Below are 26624 nucleotides of genomic sequence, written 5' to 3'. Positions count from 1 at the left end.
ACTGAATCTGCAATAGGTAAGCAGCTTGGTTTGAAGAAATCAACTGTGGGAGCAATTATTTAGAAATGGAAGACATACAAGACCACTGATAATCTCCCTCGATCTGGGGCTCCACGCAAGATCTCACCCCATGGGGTCAAAATGATCACAAGAACGGTGAAAAATCCCAGAACCACACGGAGGGACCTAGTGAATGACCTGCAGAGAGATGGTAACAAAGCCTACCATCAGTAACACACTACGCCGCCAGGGACTCAAATTCTGCAGTGCCAGACGTGTCCCCCTGCTTAAGCCAGTACATGTCCAGGGCCATCTGAAGTTTGCTAGAGAGCATTTGGATGATCCAGAAGAAGATTGGGAGAATGTCATATGGTCAGATGAAACCAAAATATAACTTTTTGGTAAAAACTCAACTCGTCGTGTTTGGAGGACAAAGAATGCTGAGTTGCATCCAAAGAACACCATACCTACTGTGAAGCATGGGGGTGGAAACATCATGCTTTGGGGCTGTTTTTCTGCAAAGGGACCAGGACGACTGATCCGTGTAAAGGAAAGAATGAATGGGGCCATGTATCGTGAGATTTTGAGTGAAAACCTCCTTCCATCAGCAAGGGCATTGAAGATGAAACGTGGCTGGGTCTTTCAGCATGACAATGATCCCAAGCACACCGCCCGGGCAACGAAGGAGTGGCTTCGTTAGAACCATTTCAAGGTCCTGGAGTGGCCTAGCCAGTCTCCAGATCTCAACCCCATAGAAAATCTTTGGAGGGAGTTGAAAGTCCGTGTTGCCCAGCAACAGCCCCAAAACATCACTGCTCTAGAGGAGATCTGCATGGAGGAATGGGCCAAAATTCCCAAACAGTGTGTGAAAACTTACAGAAAACGTTTGACCTCTGTCATTGCCAACAAAGGGTATATAACAAAGTATTGAGAAACTTTTGTTATTGACCAAATACTTATTTTCCACCATAATTTGCAAATAAATCCTACAATGTGATTTTCTGGATTTTTTTTTCTCATTTTGTCTGTCATAGGCCTCTCATCTTTTTAAGTGGGAGAACTTGCACAATTGGTGGCTGATTAAATACTTTTTTGCCCCACTGTAGTTATTTTACAGATAGCCAGGGACACACCAACACTCAAACATAATTTATAAACAAAGCATGTTTGTTTAGTGAGTCCGCCAGATAGGAGGCAGTCAGGATGACCAGGGACAAGTACGTGAGAATTGGACCATTTTCCTGTCCTGCTAAGCATTCAAAATGTAACGAGAACTTTTGTGTGTCAGGGAAAATGTATGGAGTGAAAAGTACATTAATTTTCTTTAGGAATGTGGTAAAGTAAAAGTAGTAAAACATATAAATAGTAAAAGTAGATGCCCCCCAAAAACTACTTAAGTAGTACTTTAAAGTGTTTTAGCTTAAGTGATTCACACCACTGGGTTTACAGCACCAGGATTGAAAGAAAAACAGTTGAGGTTTTATATTTAATGTAGTACAAGGTCAAAAGAAAGAAAATGTAGTTTAAAACAGTCACCCATTATCGATTCGCTATATCCATGATGGAGAGTGCATGCTAGCCCAAGACGAGTTTGAAAATCGAGAGACTCAACAAGCGATTTTATCCTGTAGGAACGTTTAGACTTTTAGACTTAAGTCAGTGGCAAGTTCTTATTTAGAGGAGGAGCATTTCTGTGATTTTAACCTGGCAGTGATTGGGAGTCCCATAGGACGGTGCACAATTGGCCCAGCGGCATCGGGGTTTGGCCGGTGTAGGATGTCATTGTAAATAAGAATTGGTTCTTAACTGACTTGACTAGTTAAATAAAAAACATTCTGGCACCATCACACATTGTTTGCATCCCAAATGGCACCCTATTCCCTACATAGTGCACTACTTTTGTCCAGGGCCCATAGGAATAGGGTGTGACTTGGGACGCACCCATTGGCTTGCAGATATAGGGCGATAATGGATAAGCTTAATCCCAATCCCCCACCCTTCTCCCCAAAGTGTGCGCTTGTACAGTTCCTGTAATGGATTTCAAAGCAAGGGATTGATGTAAGCATTAGCTAGCTAGTGTGTTTTCAACTGGGTTGGGCTCAATTAAAATGTAAGTCTCAATTCAGGAAGTGATTTAAAAAAAAATAATAAAAAAAGCTTTTCCTTTTCGGTTTATTGAGAAGTCATGGAAGATAAAAGCAAGTTTTTTTTTCAATTTACTAAATTGGAATTTCAGTTCCTGAATTGATTAACCCCAACCCTAGTTCCACCACTGTTAAATTAATGATAAATGGTGTTGGTGTTGACTTACTGATGTATGGAGCCATGCCCGGGTCCAGAGTGGTGATCATGGATTCCACTGAGTGCTTGGTCTTATCCAGGACCGTCTTTACCATGTGGTTACCTGCCACGCCCTGAGGATGGACACACACAGTTAAAACATGTTCTAAAGCTGGATGTCATTTGCATCCCTTAACTGACTGGTTGAAATAAGACGTTATGTTAATTTGTGTGACAATGAATGTGCTAATGACCCAAGCTAATTAGTGTCATAGCTCATTACTTCTACAGGTGGTACAATGTTTGAAGGAAATTAAGTTAGGCTAAGCGACTGTTTCAAAGTACCTTATTTAAAAAACTTTACTCTGTATCTCAGATTGTTTCAAAAGCATTCTAATGTAACTGAATAAAAACACACCATCACTAACTCATGAGTCCGTACACCAGGGGTGGTTTCAGGACAAAACAAAGTGGAGGGAACCCTGAACAGTTCCAATTGTTGAACCAACAGTTTGTGCCTGCCTGCCCGACTACCTGCCAGTGCGCAATGTGCATGTAATCCCAAACAAGACTGGATGGCAGGGTTTCCATTAGCCAGTAAAAGCCGGGGATTTGGCCGATAAAAAAAAGCAGATAAATTTGGAAGTGGCCAATTATCCGGGATAATGCTTTTTAGACTATTAGTTGATGTAAAAACCAGTCGATGTAAACACATTTGACTGGTCATGCTTATCGGTCTACAGGTTCATTTGTATAATTTTGTGGAATTAAATTGGCGAGTGTGTACAATACAGTGCATTCTTAAAGTATTCAGACCCCTTCACTTTATACACATTTTGTTACGTTACAGCTTTTTTCTAAAAGGGATTACATTTAAAAAAAAATCCTCAACCTATGCACACAATAACCCATACGGACAAAGCGAAAACAGATTTCGAAATTTTTGATGATTATTCAAAATAAAAAAATTGAAATACCTTACTTACATAGGTATTCAGATCCTGTGCTATGAGATTCGAACTTGAGCTCAGGTGCATCCTGTTTTCATCGATGTTTCCACTTGTGGTAAATTCAATTGATTAGACGTGATTTGGAAAGGCACACACCGGTCTATATGAAAAGGTCCAACAGTTGACAGTTCCGGTCAGAGCAAAAACCAACCCATGAGGTCAAAGGGATTGTCCGTAGAGCGTTGAGACAGGATTGTGTTGAGGCACAGATCTGGGGAAAGGTACCAAAAAAATGTCTGCAGCATTGAAAGTCCCAAAGAACACAGTTACCTCAATCATTCTTACATGGAAAAAGTTTGGAACCACCAAGACTCTTCCTAGAGCTGGCCGCCCGGCCAAACTGAGCAATCAGGGGAGAAGGGCCTTGGTCAGGGAGGTGACCAACAACCCGTCACTCTGACAGAGCTCCAGAGTTCCTCTGTGAAGATGGGAGAACCTTCCAGAATGACAACCATCTCTGCAACACTCAACAAATCAGGCCTTTATGGTAGAGCGGCCAGACGGAAGCCACTCCTCAGTAAGGCACGTGACAGCCCGCTTGGAGTTTGCCAAAATGCACCTAAAGGACTCTCAGAACATGGGAAACAAGATTCTCTGGTCTGATGACACCAAAATTGAACTCTTTGGCCTGAATGCCAAGCTTCACATCTGGAGGAAACCAGGCACCACTCATCACCTGGCCAATACCATACCTACGGTGAAGTATGGTGGTGGCAGCATCATGCTGTGGGGGATGTTTTTCAGCAGCAGGGACTGGGAGATTAGTCAGGATCGAAAACCTGCTCCAGAGTGCTCAGACAGGGGCGAAGGTTCACCTTCCAACAGGACAACGACCCTAAGCACACAGCCAAGACAACGCAGGTGTGACTTCGGGACAAGTCTCAATGTCCTTGAGTGGCCCAGCCAGAGCCCAGACTTGAACCCGATTGAACATCTCTGGAGAGACTTGAAAATAGCTGTGTGGCGATGCTCCCCATCCAACCTGAGAAACTGCCCAAACACTGGTGTGCCAAGCTTGTAGAATCATACCCAAGAAGACGCAAGGCTGTAGTCACTGCCAAAGGTGCTTCAACAAAGTACTGAATACTTGTGTCATGCAATAATATGCAAATTAATTACTTAAAAAGCATACGTGATTTTCTGGATTTTTGTTTTAGATTCCGTCTCTCACAGTTGAAGTGTACCTATGATAAATAAATCTACCTCTACATGCTTTGTAAGTAGGAAAACCTGCAAAATCGTCAGTGTATCAAATACTTGTTCTCCCCACTGTGTGTATGTGTATATATATGTATGTGTATATGTATGTGTATATATATATATATATATATATATATATATATATATATATATATATATATATATATATATATATATATATATATATATATATATATATACACACACACATACATACATATGTATATACATATTCATACATATTGCTGTTTGTTTCTCATCTTGTTGGCTGAGGAAAAGTAAACGTGGACAGTTCAAACATGTTCAAAGTGCACATCAGAATTCGGCTTGAAGGACTGCAAATAGTTGCACCCTCAACTTGCATGTTCTGTTAATATAATTACCATAATCTAAATGTGATCTGTCATTCTGAGCCCCCCGTGGGTGAATACCAAAATCAGGTTACACACCCAATGCATATGGGTCCGGCAGATTTCTCAAAATGTCTGGTAAATTAAAACGTTGCCGGTCAAATGTACGGCGCAACATTTTCCTAACAGAAACCCTGCTGGATAGATACCAGTCGGCCTTATTCCCAGTAGAGACTGGATGGATACAATTAGGACTTATTATCAGACAAGCTGTGCTCCTGATCCCAACTGTCTCCCTAACTGTCTGAGGCATACCACAGTCCTCCTTGCCAGCCAGCCAGCCAGATGAATAGGAGGAAGAAGACCTGAAATGGCACCCAATTCCCTTAATAAGGCACTTCATTTGGCCAGGGCCCATAGAGAATAAGGAGCCCTTTGGGCTGCAGCCCTGGATATTACCAGACGTACTGGTCATCTAACGCAACACTGATAGCATTAGCAGACAATTTATGGGTGTCGTCCAGGAAAGTGTTTCCCCAATACAGGCTGTTGCGTATTGAGCGACAGGAGAGTCGGTTCTGGCAGGACATTGACTGAAGGTTTATCATACAAAATGGGGTTGTGACGTGTAAACGCATCCATTTTGGCACAAACACAGACAGCCCCACTTCTGATCTTTTGCCCAATTATTGTCAAAATAGCAAATCTAATTAGGCAAAATAATTGGGCTGCCTGTGTAAAAGCAGCCTAAATTACATTTGGACCGTGAGTGTTTTATAAAGTGGACTTAAAGAGATTTAGTTAAATGTCAAGGGGTCGGTTTCCTCGGACACAGATTATACCTAGTACGCGACTCATTTCAAATTCGAGAAAGCATGATATTTGTTGTAAAGGCGTCAGTGTCTGGGGAAACAGGCTGGGAAAGTTCACTTGTTTTTTCTCTTTTGTGACAGAACAAAGGGACAAGGAACTGTTTAATATGCAGGAAAGGTGTTTACGAAACTCAGTGCAAAGACATATTGATCTGAATGCCTGATAGGTTGAAACATCAGGTTGAAACGCGCTATGCAATTCTGCTTTATAAGAGCAAAGAACTCATGTCACATGCGCCGAATACAACAGGTGTAGACTTTACCGTGAAATGCTTACTTACCAGCCCTTAACCAACAATGCAGAGTTAAAAAGTAAGAAAAATTTGCCAAAAATGAACAAGAAAATAGTAACGCAATAAAATAACAATAACGAGACTTTATACAAGGAGTACTGGTACTGAGTCAAATGTGCAGGGGTACGAGGTAGTTGAGGTAATATGTACATGTAGGTAGGGATAAAAGTGTCTAGACAGTCAGGATTGATAATAAACAGAGTGGCAGCAGCGTATGTGAAGAGTGAAAGAGTGTTTATGTGTGAGTGGTGTCAACATAAATCGGTGTGTGTTGGAGTGTCAGTGTAGTATGTGTAGGTAGAGGCCAGTGAGTGTGCATAGAGCCGGTGCAAATAGTCAGGGTAGCCATTCGATTAACTGTTCCAGCAGTCGCTTCGGTAATATATTCAAATCAAATTTTATTTGTCACATACACATGGTTGGCAGATGTTAATGTGAGTGTAGCAAAATGCTTATGCTTCTAGTTCTGACAATGCAGTAATAACCAACGAGTAATCTAACCTAACAATTTCACAACAACCACGTTATACACACACATGTAAAGGGATGAAGAATATGTACATAAAGATATATGAATGAGTGATGGTACAGAACGGCATAGGGAAGATGCAGTAGATGGTATCGAGTACAGTATATACATATGAGATGAGTAATGTAGGGTATGTAAACATTATATTAAGTGGCATTGTTTAAAGTGGCTAGTGATGCATTTTTTACATGAATTTTTCCATTATTAAAGTGGCTGGAGTTGAGTCAGTATGTTGGCAGCAGCCACTCAATGTTAGTGATGGCTGTTTAACAGTCTGATGGCCTTGAGATTGAAAATCAGCATCTGTCTCTCGGTCCCTGCTTTGATGCACCTGTACTGACCTCGCCTTCTGGATGATAGCGGGGTGAACAGGCAGTGGCTCGGGTTGTTGTTGTCCTTGATGATCTTTATGGCCTTCCTGTGACATCGGGTGGTGTAGGTGTCCTGGAGGGCAGGTAGTTTGCCCCTGGTGATGCGTTGTGTAGACCTCACTACCCTCTGGAGAGCCTTACGGTTGAGGACGAAGCAGTTTCCGTACCAGGCGGTGATACAGCCTTGACAGGATGCTCTCGATTGTGCATCTAAAAGTTTGAGTGCTTTTGGTGACAAGCCTGAATTTCTTCCGCCTCCTGAGGTTGAAGTGCTGTCTGTGTGGGTGGACCAATTCAGTTTGTCCGTGATGTGTACGCCAAGGAACCTAAAACTTACTACCCTCTCCACTACTGTCCCATCGATGTAGATAGGGGGGTGCTCCCTCTGTTTCCTGAAGTCCACGATCATCTCTTTTGTTTTGTTGACGTTGAGTGTGAGGTTATTTTCCTGACACCACATTCCGAGGGCCCTCACCTCCTCCCTGTAGGCCGTCTCGTTGTTGTTGGTAATCAAGCCTACCACTGTAGTTTCGTCTGCAAACTTGATGATTGAGTTGGAGGCGTGCATGGCCACGCAGTCGTGGGTGAACAGGGAGTACAGCAGAGGGCTCAAAACGCACCCTTGTGGGGCCCCAGGGTTGAGGATCAGCGGGGTGGAGATGTTTTTTTACCTACCCTCACCACCTGGGGGCGGCCCGCCAGAAAGTCCAGTACCTAGTTGCACAGGGCGGGGTCGAGACCAAGGGTCTCGAGCTTGATGACGAGTTTGGAGGGTACTATGGTGTTAAATGCTGAGCTGTAGTCGATGAAAAGCATTCTTACATAGGTATTCCTCTTGTCCAGATGGGTTAGGGCAGTGTGCAGTGTGGTTGCGATTGCGTCTGTGGACCTATTGGGGCGGAAAGCAAATTGGAGTGGGTCTAGGGTGTCAGGTAGGGTGGAGGTGATATGGTCCTTGACTAGTCTCTCAAAGCATTTCATGATGACGGAAGTGAGTGCTACAGGGCGGTAGTCGTTTAGCTCAGTTTCCTTAACTTTCTTGGGAACAGGAACAATGGTGGCCCTCTTGAAGCATGTAGGAACAGCAGACTGTGATAAGGATTGATTGAATATGTCCGTAAACACACCAGCCAGCTGGTCTGCGCATGCTCTGAGGACGTGGCTGGGGATGCCGTCTGGGCCTGCAGCCTTGCGAGGGTTAACACGTTTAAATGTTTTACTCGCGTCGGCTGCAATGAAGGAGAGTTCGCAGGTTTTGGTAGCGGGCCATGTCAGTGGCACTGTATTTTCCTCAAAGCGAGCAAAGTTGTTATTTAGTCTGTCTTTTGTGTCCCTTGTGTTATGCGATTGCTGTACCAGGCACAGTATGTAAAATATATGAAGTGTGATATGTAAAATATATGTAGCAAAAAAAAGCTGTAAATAATATATGTTTGTGCGCCAAAGAGGGGGTGTGGAGAATGGGTTAATAAAAAATAAAACAAATATTTCAGCAGTATTATGGCTTGGGGGTAGAAGCTGTTTAGGAGTCTTTTGGTCCCATACTTTGCAGTCTGGTACTGCTTGCCGTGCAGTAGTAGAGAGAAAAGTCTATGACCTGGCTGGCTTTCTTTAAAAAAATATATATATTTATTTTTTTTTACCCCTTTTTCTCCCCAATTTCATGGTATCCAATTGTTGTAGTAGCTACTATCTTGTCTCATCGCTACAGCTCCCGTACGGGCTCGGGAGAGACGAAGGTTGAAAGTCATGCGTCCTCCGATACACAACCCAACCAGCCGCACTGCTTCTTAACACAGCGCGCATCCAACCCGGAAGCCAGCCGCACCAATGTGTCGGAGACTACACCGTGCACCTGGCAACCTTGGTTAGCGCGCACTGCGCCCGGCCCCCCACAGGAGTCGCTGGTGCGCGATGAGACAAGGACATCCCTACCGACCAAGCCCTCTCTAACCCGGACGACGCTAGGCCAATTGTGCGTCGCCCCACGGACCTCCCGGTCGCGGCCGGTTACGACAGAGCCTGGGCGCGAACCCAGAGACTCTGATGGCACAGCTGGCGCTGCAGTACAGCGCCCTTAACCACTGCGCCACCCGGGAGGCCCTGGCTGGCTTTCTTGACAGTTTTTCTGGCCTTCCTCTGACACCGCCCGTCTTTGCACTTATGCTGCGTTTTGACGAGGGACACAAAAGACAGACTAACGGCAAAAGCAAGTCAACACGACAGTATGTGTTGCTACAGTGATTTCAGCAAACAGTGCAAATCAACATCAGGAAGAAAATGAAGCTACGGCAGATGGCAAAAGTTGAAATATTTTAACTCTGGCGGCAAGTCCCGTCTATCGTGGCTTCTGACAGCATTCACCGCCAGCATTTACAGTTGTGCTCTCATTGAAAACAATGTAATCCGGTTTACCCCCTGCCATCTTCCTCGTACCACGTAAACACAGCATTAGTCCTGTTTTTAGTTTAGTGAGCGTTTCCTGCTTTTAAAAAGGCAGCCCTGCTGTGTTGCCTGGGTCGTGTTCATTAGACATCAAACCGAAGAAAACGGACTGAAACAGGGAAGGCCAACCTGGGCTTGTGAAATAGAAAAGCCTATTTCCGTTGTACAACATTTAAAAACGTTCTCCTAATGAACACGACGCGGATGTCCACTACTGTGTGTGTGTTCACATTACTTTGAGAGTGTCAGGTGCGTAAAAACATCCCACTGCCCTACCGAAATTACTGAAAAAGACGTACCTTGAAGAAACCCCAAATGCCGCCCCCCGCGTTGGCATCTACGGCGAGGCGGGGGTCCTCGTTTTCGACCTCAGGGAAGGTGATTGGGGAGCCGGCGTCTAGACCCCCTGACATCATTGGCTGTTGCACCATTGGGTTGGATACTACCCCTGGAAGAGACATCATGAATACCGTTACCACTCATCATAACGTACTGTATACCAGGGTTGTGTTCATTAGGCACCAAAAGGAAAATGTTTTCGCAACAGAAAACGAAAACATGCGTTTATCAGACACATTCAGTCCCCTGTTGCGGTCTGCTTTCTTACAATTGTGTTCATAAGGGGCCAAACTGGTGATATTCAAATCAGGGCCTGGAGGACAATAACACTGCAGGTTCTCATCCTTTCCTTCTCAACAGGGACTGATTAAGACCTTGGACACCAAGGTCTGCCCAATTAAGGACAGGAATCAGTCAGGAAAATAAATTAAAAAGCAGACCTTGAGGCCTGGATTTAAATACCCATGCTGTATCCAATAGGCATACAGAATGACAACCAAAAACAGGTGGACTTGTACAGTAACAAAATAATGTAATCAAGAGAATAGACACTAGGTAAACACATTTATCCATGCAAAGTAAACAGCAGAAACGGATACATAAACCACACCCACCTCAAAGACAAACACCTTGGCTCAAACAAACATTTCAACCATTTTAATGTGTCACCGTTGTGATGTTTAACCATTGTGTGTGTACGCATTGCCCCATTTGTTTGTGAGGTAGTATGTTACTCACTCTGTGAAAGTGCTTGTATTTTTTTAATTAGTCACAGGGGCGTGGATCAGAAAACCAGTCAGTATCTGGTGTAACCACCATTTGCCTCATGTAGCATGACATCTCCTTCACATAGAGTTGATCAGGCTGTTGATTGTCCCACTCCTCTCCTCTAATGACTTTGCAAAGTTGCTGGATATTAGTGGGAACTGGAACACGCTGTCGTACACGTTGAACCAGAGCATCCCAAACAGGCTCAAATCAAATCAACAGGTGACATGTCTGGTGAGGATGCAGGCCATGGAAGAACTGGAAAATGTTCAGCTATCAGGAATTGTGTAAAGATTCTTGCAACATGAGGCCGTGCATTATCATGCTGAAACATGAGGTGATGGCGGTGGATGAACGGCACGACAATGGGCGTCAGGATTTCGTCACGATATCTCGGTGCATTCAAATTGCCATCGATAAAAATGCTAATTGTGTTTGTTGTCCATAACTTAGGCTTGCCCATACCATAACCCCACCATGGGGCACTCTGTTCAAAACGACGTTGAGGCGGCTTATGGTTGAGAAATTAACATTCAATTCTCTGGCAACAGCTCTGGAGTCAGCATGCCAATTGCATGCTCCCTCAACTTGATACATCTGTGGCATTGCTTTATGTAACAAAACTGCACATTTTTTGTCCCCAGCACAAGATGCAAATGTGTAATAATCATGGTAAAAATCAGCTACTTGATATGCTGTCAGGTGTATGGATTACCTTGGCAAGGGAGAAATGTGATTAGTTTGAGGAAACTAGGCGTATGTCTCACGTCACTACTTCACAGGAGAGGCATTTGAATGTAAAAATACCTTTATCAAAAACATTCATGTGCCTTAATAACAAACTAGTATTCCATCTGTAAATGCAAATGGTTAAATTACGAGTAGTTGGTTTAGCCACAGAAAAAGCCAGGAACCTTCCTGCTAGCCATGATTGGCTGAGATAATGGATGGGCTGGACATGCCAAGAGATGAGTTTGGATTGGTCTGCCATGTAGCATGCCTCTGTTTATAACGTGAGCTGCTCAGTATGTGGTGATAGTCCTTTCTACCGTGCCATTTTTTAAATAGATAATGTTAGCCAGTTAGATAATGTTAGCCAGAACTACAAAAGTTCTGCTACTTTTCTCAACAACATTGATACCCTGAATTTGGGGGTGTCCTCGGAGTGGGCCACAGTGTCTCCTGACCCCTCCTGTCTCAGCCTCCAGTATTTATGCTGCAGTAGTTTATGTGTCGGGGGGCTAGGGTCAGTTTGTTATATCTGGAGTACTTCTCCTGTCCTATTCGGTGTCCTGTGTGAATCTAAGTGTGCGTTCTCTAATTCTCTCCTTCTCTCTTTCGGAGGACCTGAGCCCTAGGACCATGCCCCAGGACTACCTGACATGATGACTCCTTGCTGTCCCCAGTCCACCTGGCTGTGCTGCTGCTCCAGTTTCAACTGTTCTGCCTTATTATTATTCGACCATGCTGATCATTTATGAACATTTGAACATCTTGGCCATGTTCTGTTATAATCTCCACCCGGCACAGCCAGAAGAGGACTGGCCATCCCACATATGCTCTCTCTAATTCTCTCTTTCTTTCTCTCTCTCGGAGGACCTGAGCCCTAGGACCATGCCCCAGGAATACCTGACATGATGACTCCTTGTTGTCCCCAGTCCACCTGACTGTGCTGCTGCTCCAGTTTCAACTATTCTGCCTTATTATTATTCGACCATGCTGGTCATTTATGAACATTTGAACATCTTGACCATGTTTTGTTATAATCTCCACCCGGCACAGCCAGAAGAGGACTGGCCACCCCACATAGCCTGGTTCCTCTCTAGGTTTCTTCCTAGGTTTTGGCCTTTCTAGGGAGTTTTTCCTAGCCACCGTGCTTCTTCACCTGCATTGCTTGCTGTTTGGGGTTTTAGGCTGGGTTTCTGTACAGCACTTTGAGATATCAGCTGATGTACGAAGGGCTATATAAAATAAATTTGATTGATTGATTGATTGAATTTAGCAGGTACTATCGACAGATGAGTTGGAAAACTTGATTTACTACTTTCTGCACAAGCCACGGTCAGTGTGAACCGGAGTGACTTGACCAGTAAAAATAGTGAAACTATACTAAATATGTCACCAAGTAATGGATAGAAATGCACTGTTTTGCAATACTGTAGCACTGGAGCACAGCTAGCTTCCGTCCTTCTCTGGCTACAATGACTTCAATACAAAACCTAGGAGCCTCGTAATCCTCAACCCCTTCCATAGACATACACTACCATTCAAACATTTGGGGTCACTTAGAAATTCTTGTTTTTGAAAGAAAAGCTATTTTTTGACCATTAAAATAACATCAAATTGATCAGAAATACAATGTAGACATTGTCAATGTTGTAAATGACTATTGTAGCTGGAAACAGCAGATTTTTTAATGGAATATCGACATAGGCGTACAGAGGTCCATTACCAGCAACCTCCTGTGTCCCAATGGCACGTTGTGTTAGCAAACTCAAATTCATCATTAGAAAACCCTTTTGCAATTATGTTAGCACAGCTGAAAACTGTTGTGCTCATTAAAGAAGCAATAAAACTGACCTTCTTTAGACAAGTTGGGTATTTTATTTTACCTTTAACTAGCAAGTCAGTTAAGAACAAATTCTTATTTTCAATGACGGCCTAGGAACAATGGGTTAACTGCCTGTTCAGGGGCAGAATGATAGATTTGTACCTTGTCAGCTCGGGGATTTGAACATGCAACCTTCCGGTTACTAGTCCAATGCTCTAACCACTAGGCTACCCTGTCGCCCCGTTTGAGCTGGAGCATCAGCATTTGTGGGTTCGATTACAGGCTCAAAATGGCCAGAAACAAATACCTTTCTTCTGAAACTCATCAGTCTATTCTTGTTCTGAGAAATGAAGGTAATTCCACGCGAGAAATTGCCAAGGAACTGAAGATCTCATACAACGCTGTGTACTACTCCCTTCACAGAACAGCTCAAACTGGCCCTAAACAGAATAGAAAGAAGAGTGGGAGGCCCCGGTGCACAACTGAGCAAGAGGACAAGTACATTAGAGTGTCTTTTTTGAGAAACAGACACCTCACAAGTCCTCAACTGGCAGCTTCATTAAATAGTACCCGCAAAACACCAGTCTCAACGTCAACAGTGAAGAGGCGACTCTGGGATGCTGCCCTTCTATGCAGAGTTGCAAAAAGAAAAGCCTTCTCTCAGACTGGCCAATAAAAAGAAAAGCCTTCTCTCAGACTGGCCAATAAAAAGAAAAGCCTTCTCTCAGACTGGCCAATAAAAAGAAAAGATTAAGATGGGCAAAAGAACAGACACTGGACAGACGAATCTAAGTTTGAGGTGTTCGGATCACAAAGAAGAACATTTGTGAGACGCAGAAAAAAATGAAGATGCTGGAGGAATGCTTGACACCATCTGTCAAGCATGGTGGAGGCAATGTGATGGTCTGGGGGTGCTTTGGTGATGGTAAAGTGGGAGATTTATACAGGGTAAAGGGGATCTTGAAGAAGGCCATCAGTCAATTTTGCTACGCCATGCCATCCCCTGTGGACGGCGCTTAATTGGAGCCAATTTCCTCCTACAACAGGACAATTACCCAAAGCACAGCTCTAAACTATGCAATAACTATTTAGGGAAGAAGCAGTCAGCTGGTATTCTGTCTATAATGGAGTGGCCAGCACAGTCAGCGGATCTCAACCTTTACTGAGCTGTCGTGGGAGCAGCTTGACCGTATAGTATGTAAGAATTGCCCATCAAGCCAATCCAACTTGTGGGAGGTGCTTCAGGAAGCATGGGGTGAAATCTCTTCAGATTACCTCAACAAATTGACAACTAGAATGCCAAAAGGTCTGCAAGGCTGTAATTGCTGAAAATTGAGGATTCTTTGACGAAAGCAAGGATTGAAGGACACAATTATTTCAAATAAAAAGTATTATTTATAATCTTGACTATATTTCCCATTCATTTTGCCACTCATTTCATGTATGTTTTCATGGAAAACAAGGACATTTCTAAGTCACCCCAAACGTAACGGTGTACATAGTAATTGTGACCACTTCCGGAGAACATCCTCAAACCAATCAAAGCTTTCGCAGCATGAACTGACATATTGCTCATCCAATCACAGGATTAGGATCAGAGAATGAACCAAGTGTGTTGCATTGGGATTGTGCCACAGAGCATTATGGAGGTTATATGTGTTGAGAAGCTTGGTGACATTGTTGGATAGAGATTAAGAGTGATTATGTTTACATTTAACCTTTATTTAACTAGGCAAGTCAGTTATGAACAAATTCTTATTTAAAATGTAGCTGCACAATTTAGCTAGCTAGCAGAATGAGCATGCAGTTCTCTGCCTGAATGAATAATGCTACTGAAAATGTTGGACTTTTTGTTGAAGAACCCCTTTCATTCTCTGGGGTACACGGAAAAGGTGCAAATTAAAACCGTGAGTCAATCTCTGACTGAGATCAGTTTCATGAAGGATGAAAAGGTGAGGGCGTTCAGTACCAATTGGTATCAAAAGTATAGCTGGTTAACAGGGAGCCTTTCATCAATCCGACTGTATTGCTGGTCTTGCCTGCTTTTTGAAAAGTCTGAGCATTGTGCAAAGTGTGGGGGGGGGGGGGGGGGGTACTGTGACTTGAAGAACATTGTGGGTTCAGCTAAACGGAATCACAAAAGCAGGGAGCATATAAATGCCTGCATCAGATTAAAGATTCTGGGAAAAAGCCACATCGATCATGCAATGGACGAAGGTCTGCGTATTCAAACTGCGCAACACAACGAGAAAGTAAAATGAAACTGGGATATACTCAAGCGGCTTAACGACACCACTGCATTTTTGGGCATGCAAGAATTAGCTTTGAGGACACGTCGAGAGGGAAAGTTATGCTAACAAAGGCAACGACAGGGGGCTTGCAGAGGTAATAGCACATTGTGATTTTAAAGTTAAGTTTAATTTCATTTACAATTGTTTAATTTAATTTACAATTGTTACCAATTTTGTATTAATTGATATTAATTTAAAATGTTGTTTTCAACAGTTTTTTCCCCCATGCTCCACCCATGGCCCTCTGAAGAACTGAACAGCCCTGGTCCTCTGCTGTCTGTTATTCCCCATATTCCCTTTCATCCACCGGCACATTGAATATTTCCTCTCCAAGCACTGCGAGTACCCCTATACATTTTATTTAATTACTATGTAGAGTCAATCACATACACAATGTGATTTCACTCCTTGGTTGGACTAACTCATTCTTAGCTCTTTAGTCTAACTGTGTGTTAAAGTTTTGTTTTCACAGTCAAATCCTGTCCTGCCCTTAGTGGAGGAGTTGGGCTCTTTTCCAACACAATCCATGATGAGTTTTTTTCTGTACTGAAGCCTCATCCCTGTCCTGCACTGAAGTCAAGCCTCTGAACACCTCTGCTCATGCCTCATACCCTCATTCAATCACTGCTGCCCTTCCCAACACTAAGTAGCCCTCTTATTCCCATTCCCCATAATATTTTATTATAAATGTCTTTAAAAGTTTTAGGTTAAAATTATAGCTCTTTGATGATTTTTTAAATGCGCTTTGCCATTCGTTCTGCGACTATACCATGGGTCTTCCATCCTCAATTTTTCAAGTCACCAGCCTCCACTGGACTTTACAACGCTGGCAAAACGAGATGTAGCTACAAACAAAACAGAGTTAAACGGTTGCAGTCTGCCGTGAAGCGTTCATCCATGTATGAGAGTCTAGCTACATTTTCAGATATTATACATTTCCAACTTCGTCAGAAAGTTGTTTTCATTGCAAGTTAAAGCGTACTGTTAGCTAGCTAGTGAACGTTAGCTTGCTGGCTCACTGTGTAGTACTATTATTCCATTCACAGAACTATTTGCATTCTTAGCTATAGCCTAATGTTAGCTAGCTAACATTGAACCTGGTTGGTTACTTTAACTACCTGCAGATTCATACTACAGCTATGACATAATTTGTATTGGTTGGTAGTAGTATGAGTTTGGATTATGCTGGTTCATTGTTTAGTTAGCTAGCTACATGTCTAAATGGAACACTTCACCAGATGATTAAATCCCATCCACTTTGCCTGATGTGGCATCTAGCATTTCCTTCATATGACCCATCAATTCAGACAAGTGTGTCAGGTAAGCGTTGTCTAATAATTATACAATATTTTTATCTGGGCACTTTCTGTTATTGCTACTATGCAAGTAACCATTTCAATGTACAGTCTACACCTTCTGTATCCTGTGCATGTGACAAATCAACTTTTTATTTTATATAGTGTGTGTGTGTGTTTACCAGAGACAGTAATGTGAAGAACAACATGACCTGCACCAAAATCAGATTAGGATATAGGCCAAGGACAAGATAAAGTGGATTTTTAACTGGAGTTTTTCATTATAGTAGGCAACTTTCACCACTTTTAGTCTCTGGTTGTTTACTAAACTAATCACTGTTTATCAAATATCCTCACATGTGAAGCCTTAAAAGAGAAGGGTGGGGCTAAGGCTTAAGATATCATAACCGCCATCGATAAGAGACATTACTGTGCAGCTGAATTCATCGACCTGGCCAAGGCTTTCGACTCTGTCAATCACCACATTCTTATCAGCAGACTAAACAGCCTTGGTTTTTCAAATGACTGCCTCGCTTGGTTCACCAACTACTTCTCGGATAGAGTTCAGTGTGTCAAATCGGAGGGCCTGTTGTCTGGACCTCTGGCAGTCTATGGGGGTGCCACAGGGTTAAATTCTTGGGCCGACTCTCTTCTTTGTATACATCAATGATGTTGCTCTTGCTGCTGGTTATTCTCTGATCCACCTCTATGCAGACGACACCATTCTGTATACTTTTGGCCCTTCTTTGGACACTTAACTAACCTCCAGACGAGCTTCAATGCCATACAACTCTCCTTCCGTTGCCTCCAACTGCTCTTAAATGCAAGTAAAACTAAATGCATGCTCTTCAACCGATCGCTGCCCGCACCTGCCCGCCCGTCCAGCATCACTACTCTGGACGGTTCTAATGTAGGTATTTGTAGTTGTCTACCTATTCTAAGTGTCTGGTTAGACTGTAAACTCTCCTTCCAGACTCACATTAAGCATCTAATACATTTTTAAAAAAGGTACACCTCCAATTGACTCAAATGATGTCAATTAGCCTATCAGAAGCTTCTAAAGACATGATATTTTCTGGAATTTTCCAAGCTGTTTAAAGGCACAGTCAACTCAGTGTATGTAAACCTGCGACCCACTGGAATTGGGACCCACTGGAATTTATTATTGGCCAGGTCGCAGTTGTAAATGAGAACTTGTTCTCAACTAGCCTACCTGGTTAAATAAAGGAGAAATATAAAAGAAAGTAGGTGTACCAAAACATTTTCTCAAAAGTGGGGTTATAAGTTTCAACTTTCAAAGCAGAATTACTTTCCCATTTTTCTTCAACTGCAGTGTACGATATACCATTTTCTAGCTCTGAGTCTATACTTTTATCCAATGTAAAAAATACAATTTCAAATTTTGCTGCATAAGACTCAATGAATCGAGGCGGTCGGTCACAAATGCTCACTAACAGAGATGTAAACAAATCTGCGCATGACATTTGAGAGAAATAAGCTCTTTGTGCATATGGAAAATTATATTTTTGTTTAATGTATACACATATTTACAACTGACAAAAATAGTTATCCATTGGGGTGTGGGCAGACTAAATAAAATGTCCATATGGAGAGTGGGTAGGACTAGTGGAGTAGTTTGCATGTGTCTCTTCTCCATGTGCGTTTTTGTGTCAAGCCCTAGAGAGGGCCAACCCGGAACCTGGCAGTCCACTGAGCCGCTCAAATTGGTGGGCTTATTTCCCTCTCTGCTTGACCACTGACCCCTTCCCACACACACACACACACACACACACACACACACGGCAGAGTAAAAGCGCCAGACTGATGACCATGTTTGAATGTGCATTCTAGGAGATCCAAGTCAGAGAATATCTTAAGGTTATCACCTGAAATTGTTCACCTTTCCCCATCACCATACATTGCAATGACAGTTCAGTTTAGCACTAAAAGGCATAGGAAGAGAGCACCTTGGACACACATGGACTGCCATTCAATTTCCACTTTACAACTCTTGTGTTGGGAATGATATACCCAGACTGAAGTCTCAGGCACTTTTCATCAAGACAGGATGACCTAACAGACCAGTTCAAATCGGCAAATATAGCCTACACCACGTGGCTTCTTTAGCTCCGGCCAGTCGGCAGCCTTACCTGTCATCGGGGCGGCGCTGGAGAAACTGGGCATGAGCGGCGTCTGCGGTGTGCGTCCGGCGTGTCCCCGCGTGATGTCATAGCCCGCACTCATGGTAAAGCCTGTGGTGGGCGGGCCCATCGGTGGCGCCGTCATCACCGGACCGGTCGGAGGGAGGGCCACAGTGCCCATCGGGGGCGCAGAGGGATAGGGGGAGGAGAAGGCCATGGGGCTGGGGGTGTAAGGTGCTCCCCCAATGGGCGGAGGAGGGAAGGACATGGTGGGTATGGGGCTGCCGAAGGGAGGGGGCGCAGAGGAGTGGATAGGGGGGATGGAGGTGGAGACAGCGAGAGGGACGGGGGTTGAGAAGCCCTCGGGGGCGAAGGTGGATATGCCGGTTGTTCTGGGGAGGGACAGGGGACTGGACAGGCCTGGAGGGGAACAAGAGTATTATTGAGTAACAAATAATAAGGTAAGTATGAGAATGTTTAAAGGGGTAATTCACCCAAATTACAATGTACATGAAAGTTGGAGCAAAGACCCCACTGAATCAAATCTTAGCGTAGCTATATCTTTGAGTGTAAAACAATTCTCTATCACTAGCTATTGTTCCTTTAAACCCAACATAATGACTTGATAATACCCTAAGCACTACTGCATTGGCTGAAATGAATGGCTCGTTGTACAGCCTGGCCTACGTCGACATTCTGAGGATCGCCGGGATGTCATTTCCATTGTAAGAAATACAATGGACAGGCTGCTTCCATTGCACTATAACTTCAGAGAACATAATTTACCCAAGGCTCCAATTATTTCTGTGATAAGTATTGCTGTGTTACTGCAAAGTTATACAGTGAGCAGGTGATTATCAGAATTGACTTGCACGGTTCTGCTTAACAGCCGACCTTGTCCATTTGTCCCACACAAACTCAAGGACAGACAGTCTCTCATGCCAATGTTCCAAGCACTAATCCCCTCCGCTGCTTTGCATCCCATTCCAACAACTGACAAACTATGACCTCAAGCCGTTGACCTCTCTCTTGCTTGATGTTGTGACTACGGAGATACATACTGCTAGAAACTGAGGCTGTGTTTCATTGCAGAATGACACTCTCTCCCCTATGCTCTCATTGTATGCCCTCCTTACTTTGAGATCTGAAAGGATTGATTATAGCTGAAAGCAACATGGAGAAGTCTAGGTGGAGCTTTTGATAATAGACTACTCTGTACAGGAGAATGAATGAGGGCAAAAAGAAGTGGACAACTTTATGGAATGAAATACAGCCCAGAAGATTGAACAGTTTTAAGATAGAAATGTAGCATTAAAATGTAAGGCTGCATTTTGTGCCTTGGCTTAGGATATAGACCTAGCAGATTTGTAGTAGCAATTCCATGCTTTTGGTAGTGTACCGAACCAAAGCTGGACGTATAGCCTGCATTTTGTGCCGTTGGTGGAGCTACCAACGTAGGTTGGAAGCAGTGCATCCACTGTATCAATGAATGACTTACCCATAGTCAGGGGAGGGGGGTTGACTGCGGCTGCCATGCTAGGGGGAGGCAAAGGGGAGGCGGGTGGGGTGGTCTCTATTCCACTTTCTTCCATCATCTTCCCGGCCTTCGGTCTGCCACATCAAAGAAAGGACACATTATTAGACAACATGGCTTGAGTTCTTAGTATGAGAGGCAGTTCTTAGTTGAGGCACGTTTAATGGTCTCTACACAAGACTAAGTTGGAATGGGCAGGTGTCAGAAAACATGGAAGTTAAAGCTCCTAACTGATTGGATAATTGATATCACATTGGCTCATGGCCCCCTCTCCACTGTAACTCGTCAGTTCTCTGGATAGGTTGGTATTCTTTATTCCAATGAAACCGATGTAATCCTGGTAATAAGATAACTACTGGAGAGCTAGGGATAAAGGTGAGTTCTGTATACACACACTCTGACACTTTGTACACACAGAACGTGGCACTTTCATAAAAAGCGTAACGGTACATGTTGACATGATATTGGTAGTTACTGTTTTTGGTCATTGTATTATTACCTAGTTGTATTATTCTAGTGTTTTTTTAAATTGTAGAAAGATAAAATAGTGACTGCCTGGCCTATGCCAATACAACTTTTGGCAAAATGCCGGTTGTTAGCCAACAGTCAGCTGTTGCCACGTCTTCATCATGCAGAGACGCACGAGTGTGCATTTATGGACAGTGTGCATGCATGTGTTTTACATGAAATTGTGGAGTGTAGACTGCTGTGCCATCAATAATAGTTCGCCTTTGATATAACGTTGTAAAATAAACAAATGTAACTAGTTAACTAAAGGCAACAGCTAGCTACCTCTTTTAGTTATCACCTTGTCAACTGCAACATAACTTTATAGCTAACTAAACGCACAATTATTTTGTAACTTTTAGGTTGTTTGCGAGACTGAGGTTTTATAACTAAGTTACTGTTAGCAAACTAGAGCTAGACGTGTAAGTTAGCTAGCAAACGTTAGTTATGCTGGTTCATGCTAGCTAGACTGATTTACCGCAAGACAAAGGCATTCATGTAATGACTGACTTTTTTGCACTTGACAGAAGTACATACATTCCTACCTGAAATCTTGATATTCCAGAGAAACGAGTGGGTGGAAAATCAATCACTTCCAATGTATTGAGCCAAAAGAGAAGTAGCAAACGCACTAACTGAGGAAAGATGGCCGCGTTCTAATGACGTCAGGCATTGCCACGTATTACTAAAGTGGGATGAACAGTCGGCTCGTGTTACTAATCCAATGTTTTCCTTTTTTGTACCCTTTACTGTGTATACTTTACTGTATTTATACTTGGGATATCGCTTTTCAATAGTAAACGTTCTAAAATCGCTGGAGGAAGTAAGGTGACAGATCTATTGGTTAAAACTCTAACACCGGTTCTCTGATAATATGAGTGAGGTATTTCACTATGGGATACGCCTCCAGTTTATTCTTCAGAAGACTTATTACACTACGCCAGCCATGATTGGCTGGACGTCGAGATGTGTGCGTCGGAGAAGGGTGTCCTTCCTACCCTATGCAGCTTCTCTGAGTCATTCAAGAATAAGCCAAACCTCTTCCTCGCTCATCCAAGGAGGGTGTTCTGGTGAAATATCTCACTCATACAATCAGAGAACAGGGGTTACAGTCGTAACCTATAGTTCTCTTTCAAGTATTTGTTTTGGTATTTCACTATGGGATATACTCACTTCCGTATTGCCAGACAAGCTTATCCTGACAACTGACTGCCCTTTTCTATCTATCACACAAATGGGCATTGCACCTCAGAAGATCCTACACGTAAAACAGCACACTCCAGGGTCGGTCCATCACTCAAGGGGGTCCATCACTCAAGGGGGTCCATCACTCAAGGGGTCCATCACTCAAGGGGGTCCATCACTCAAGGGGGTCCATCACTCCAGGGTCGGTCCATCACTCAAGGACAGGTGGTACTGAAAATGTATATGGTTATATTATGTAAGAACAATGGTGCAACACTAATAAAAATATTATTTCATAACAAACACGCTTTGGATTGCAGTCACTGTCCACTGTTCTGAAAACACATCAGTACACTGTTGAATTGTCTCCTTTTCCTAGACCAGGTATTCCCAAACTGGATGCCGTCGGGGGTACGCCAAATAAAAATGTGATTCCCATGTAATTTTATATTTTTTTTGTAACAAAAAATAATCTTCACATTTTCAAACATTCAATTTATATTTTCCAACGGGGCTATACATTTGGGTGAGGTTTATTTCTCACCTGAGGAGCCTCGTTTCACTGCCAAAAATCATGTCAAATACAGGTAGCCTAGTCAAATAATTAACATTCAATCACATTAACCGTGACTCTCTCGCTGGAATTCCACTAACGGTTTGTATGTAGCCAAATGTAGCTGCTGTTCATGTTGGTATCTGTACTGATGGCGCAAAAGCCATGACAGGGAGACATAGTGGAGTGGTAATGCGTGTGCAAATAGTTGCTCCCGACACCACTTGGGTACATTGCAGCATCCACCGAGAGGCTCTTGCTGCTAAGGGAATGCCTGACCGCTTGAAAGACGTTTTGGACACTACAGTGAAAATGGCCCCTGAACTCGTGTATTTTCTGCACTATGCAACGATATGGGCAGCGACCATGTAACGCTTTTACAACATACAGAAGTGCACTGATTATCAAGGGGCAAAGTATTGACACATTTTTTTGAATTGAGAGACTAGCTTAAAGTTTCTTTACTGACCATAATTTTCGCTTGTCTGACTGCTTGCATGATGACGAGTTTCTCACATGACTGGCCTATCTGGGTGATGTTTTTTATTGTCTGAATGATCTGAATCTAGAATTACAGGGACTCTCCGCAACTATATTCAATGTGCGGGACTAAATTGAGGCTATGATTAAAAAGTTGGAGCTCTTCTCCGTCTGCATTAACAACGACAACACACAGGTCTTTCCGTCATTGTATAATTTTTTTTGTGTGCACATTAATTCAAGCTTACAGACAATGTCAAATGTGATATAGCGAAGCACCTGAGTGAGTTGGATGCCCAATTACGCAGGTACTTTCCTGAAACGGATGACACAAACAACTGGATTCGTTATCCCTTTCATGCCCTGCCTCCAGTCCACTTACTGATATCTGAACAAGAGAGCCTCATCGAAATCGCAACAAGCGGTTCTGTGAAAATTTTATTTAATCAGAAGCCACTGTCAGATTTCTGGATTGGGCTGCGCTCAGAGTATCCTGCCTTGGAAAATCGTGCTGTTAAGACACAGATGCCCATTGCAAGCATGAACCTATGTGAGAGTGGAATCTCGGTCCCTCACTGGCATGAGAACTAAATACAGGCACATAATGTGTGTGGAAAATGATTTAAGACTGAGACTTTCTCCAATACAACCCAACATTGCAGAGTTATGTGCATCCTTTCAAGCACACCCACCTCATTAACCTGTGGTAAGTTATTAACTATTTTCAATTAACAAATAAGGTTTTATATGTAAGATGGTTAAATGAAGAGCAAAATTATTTATTATTATTATTTGTGCCCTGGTCCTATAAGAGCTCTTTGTCACTTCCCACGAGCCGGGTTGTGACAAAAACTAATTCTTATGTTTAATAAATGTGTGTGTGTGGCTGGCTCACAACGATGGCAAAAAACAACATTTGAGAGTGCACTGACCCTGGTGCTAGAGGGGGTACGCAGCTGGAGGTTGAATGTTTGAAGGGGTACGGAACTATTAAAAAGTTTGGGAACCACTGCTCTAGTGGAATGAGCCCGTGGGCAGGAGACTCAAGACCCTTACTTGTGTAGGCCAAAGCAATAGCCCCCACTAACCAGTGGCAGAGGCATTGTTTAGTGAGTGCCTTACCTGTGTGAGGTTTGGCCCCAGGAAACAAAACTGCAGAATTGATTCATATTTAGTTTTCCATTTTATTTTGGTAAATTAGTTGCAAGCCTGAAGATGTAAAATGCATGCACTAGCCCAGGGCCACGTTCAGTTGCCAAACGTTCTTGAACGTTGCAGATAGAAATGTGATGAATAGAGCTGAAGTGATTTCTTATTCTACATGTCAGAGACATGTTTGTTCTACATAGCCTATTTCTATCTGAACGTTCCAAAACGGTCTGCTCTATCTTGGGATGTCCATACTCCATTGAAGTTGACATTTAAGGGGTTAAGTAAAAGTTAAGGTTAGGGTTAAGGTAGGGTAGCAGTGTTGTGGTCGAGTCACTTAAACTCAAGTCCCAAGTCTCCTGTGCTTGAGTGGAGTCACTAGTCCCTATGGCTGAAATCAAGTCTAAGACCATTGAGTTACGAGTCCATCAATTTAGAACAGGTCTATATTATGCAATTGTTTCTAGTCACCACCATGGCAGTATATCGCCACTCCTTAATGAAAAATCTCACCTAACTTACTATTCATCACTACCTCACAAGTTATACTCAATACCTGTGCTTGAATACTTACACTGAACAAAAATATAAACACAACAGGCAAAAACTTAGTTCTTATAAGGAAATCAGTCAATTTAAATAAATTCATTAGGCCCTAATCTATGGATTTCACATGACTGGGAATATAATACAGATATGCATCTGTTGGTCATAGATACCTTATATAAAAAAAAAAAAGTAGGGGCGTGGATCAGAACTAGTCAGTATAAACATCCATTTGCCTCATGCAGCGCCACACATCTCCTTTACATACAGTTGATCAGGCTGTTGATTGTGGCTTGTGGAATGTTGTGCCACACCTCTTCAAAGGCTCTGTGAAGTTGCTGGATATTGGCTGGATACTGGAACACACTGTCATACACATCGAGCCAGAGCATCCCAAACTGCTTAAAACTTCTTATGGCTGGGGGCAGTATGGAGTAGCTTGGATGAATAAGGTGCTCAGAGTAAACTGCCTGCTACTCAGGCCCAGTTGCTAATATATGCATATTATTAGTATATTTGGATAGACAACATTCTGAAGTTTCTAAAACTGTTTGAATGATGTCTGTGAGTATAACAGAACTCATATGGCAGGCAAAAACCTGGGAAAAATCCAACCATGAAGTGGGAAATCTGAGGTTTGTAGTTTTTCAACTCTTTGCCTATCGAATATACAGTGTCTATGGGGTCAAATTACACTTCCTAAGGCTTCCACTAGATGTCAACTGTCTTTAGAACCTTGTTTGATGCTTCTACTGTGAAGGAGGGGGGAATTGGAGCTGAATGAGTGAGTAGTCTGGCAGAGTGCCACGAGCTGGTCAAGCGCGTTCACATGAGAGTTAGCTTGAGTTCCATTGCATTTCTGAAGACAAAGGAATTCTCCGGTTGGAACATTATTGAAGATTTATGTAAAAAACATCCTAAAGATTGATTCTATACTTCGTTTGACATGTTTCTACGGACTGTAACGGAACATTTTGACTTTTCGTCTGGCCTGCGCATCATGAATTTGGATTACTGGGCTAAACGCGCAAACAAAAAGGAGGTTTTTGGGCATAAATTATGGACTTTATCGAATAAATCAAACATTTATTGTGGAACTGGGATTCATCAAAGGTAAGTGAATATTTATAATGTTATTTCAAACTTTGTTGGCTCCACAACATGGTGGATATCTGTATGGCTTGATTTGTTGTCTGAGTGCTGTACTCAGATTATTGCAGTGTGTGCTTTTTCGGTAAAGCTTCTTTGAAATCTGACACAGCGGTTGCATTAAGGAGAAGTGTATCTATAATTCCATGCATAATAGTTGTCTTTTATCAATGTTTATTATGAGTATTTCTGTAAATTGATGTTGCTCTCTGCAAAATCACCAAATGTTTTGGAACTACTAAACATAACTCAGATTTTTGTATATAAATATGAACTTTATCGAAAAAAACATACATGTATTGTGTAACATGAAGTCCTATGAGTGTCATCTAATGAAGATCATCAAAGGTTAGTGATTAATTTTTATCTCTACTTCTGCTTTTTGTGACTCCTCTCTTTGGCTGGAAAAATTGTGTTTTTCTGTGACTAGGTGCAGACCTAACATAATCGTTTGGTGTGCTTTCGTCGTAAAGCCTTTTTGAAGTCGCCTTTTAAATGTTTGTTCATTGTATTTACAATACAAGTCAAACTCTCAGCTACTTATTTGTAATCACCTACTGATATTTGTGTAGTTTTTTTTTATTGCAAACTGAATACTAAAGGTTGACTTGTCAGATCCTGGCTATGGGATGCAGGAGGGAAAGTGGGAGGATAGAGGAAGATGAAATTCAGACAGACTACTTTTCTATAGTTAAGGGGAGAGAGAGACAAATAGCTAGACTGTTGCTTTACTATTAAACTCAATATTAATATTGTTTTCAATTTCATAAAGAAGTTTCTGTTCTC

The 26624-nt window shown here is 42.7% G+C and overlaps 1 protein-coding gene across 3 annotated transcripts in view; it reads right to left on the bottom strand.

Annotated features, from left to right (window-relative positions):
* Nucleotides 1-21655, bottom strand: part of prrc1 (proline-rich coiled-coil 1) — a 36441-nt gene extending 14786 nt beyond the window's left edge. The window contains exons 1-5 of one of the 3 annotated variants that reach the window (XM_036976790.1): nucleotides 21314-21655; nucleotides 20234-20346; nucleotides 18745-19155; nucleotides 9650-9798; nucleotides 2312-2414 (exon numbers count right to left, since the gene is read on the bottom strand). In XM_036976790.1, the coding sequence (XP_036832685.1) occupies nucleotides 2312-2414; nucleotides 9650-9798; nucleotides 18745-19155; nucleotides 20234-20330 (760 nt within the window). In that variant the 5' untranslated portion in view covers nucleotides 20331-20346; nucleotides 21314-21655. Of the gene's footprint in view, nucleotides 1-2311; nucleotides 2415-9649; nucleotides 9799-18744; nucleotides 19156-20233; nucleotides 20464-21313 lie in introns of those variants that run through there. The other 2 variants (XM_021601692.2, XM_036976789.1) reach the window with 2 other exon arrangements.
* Between the last annotated feature and the right edge of the window lie 4969 nt (nucleotides 21656-26624).

Source organism: Oncorhynchus mykiss, chromosome 5 (assembly GCF_013265735.2).
Source record: "Oncorhynchus mykiss isolate Arlee chromosome 5, USDA_OmykA_1.1, whole genome shotgun sequence".
Classification (NCBI taxonomy): Eukaryota; Metazoa; Chordata; class Actinopteri; order Salmoniformes; family Salmonidae; genus Oncorhynchus; species Oncorhynchus mykiss.
The sequence above is the reverse complement of the archived record's forward strand: the minus strand, read 5'-3'. Positions and strand labels throughout refer to the sequence as shown.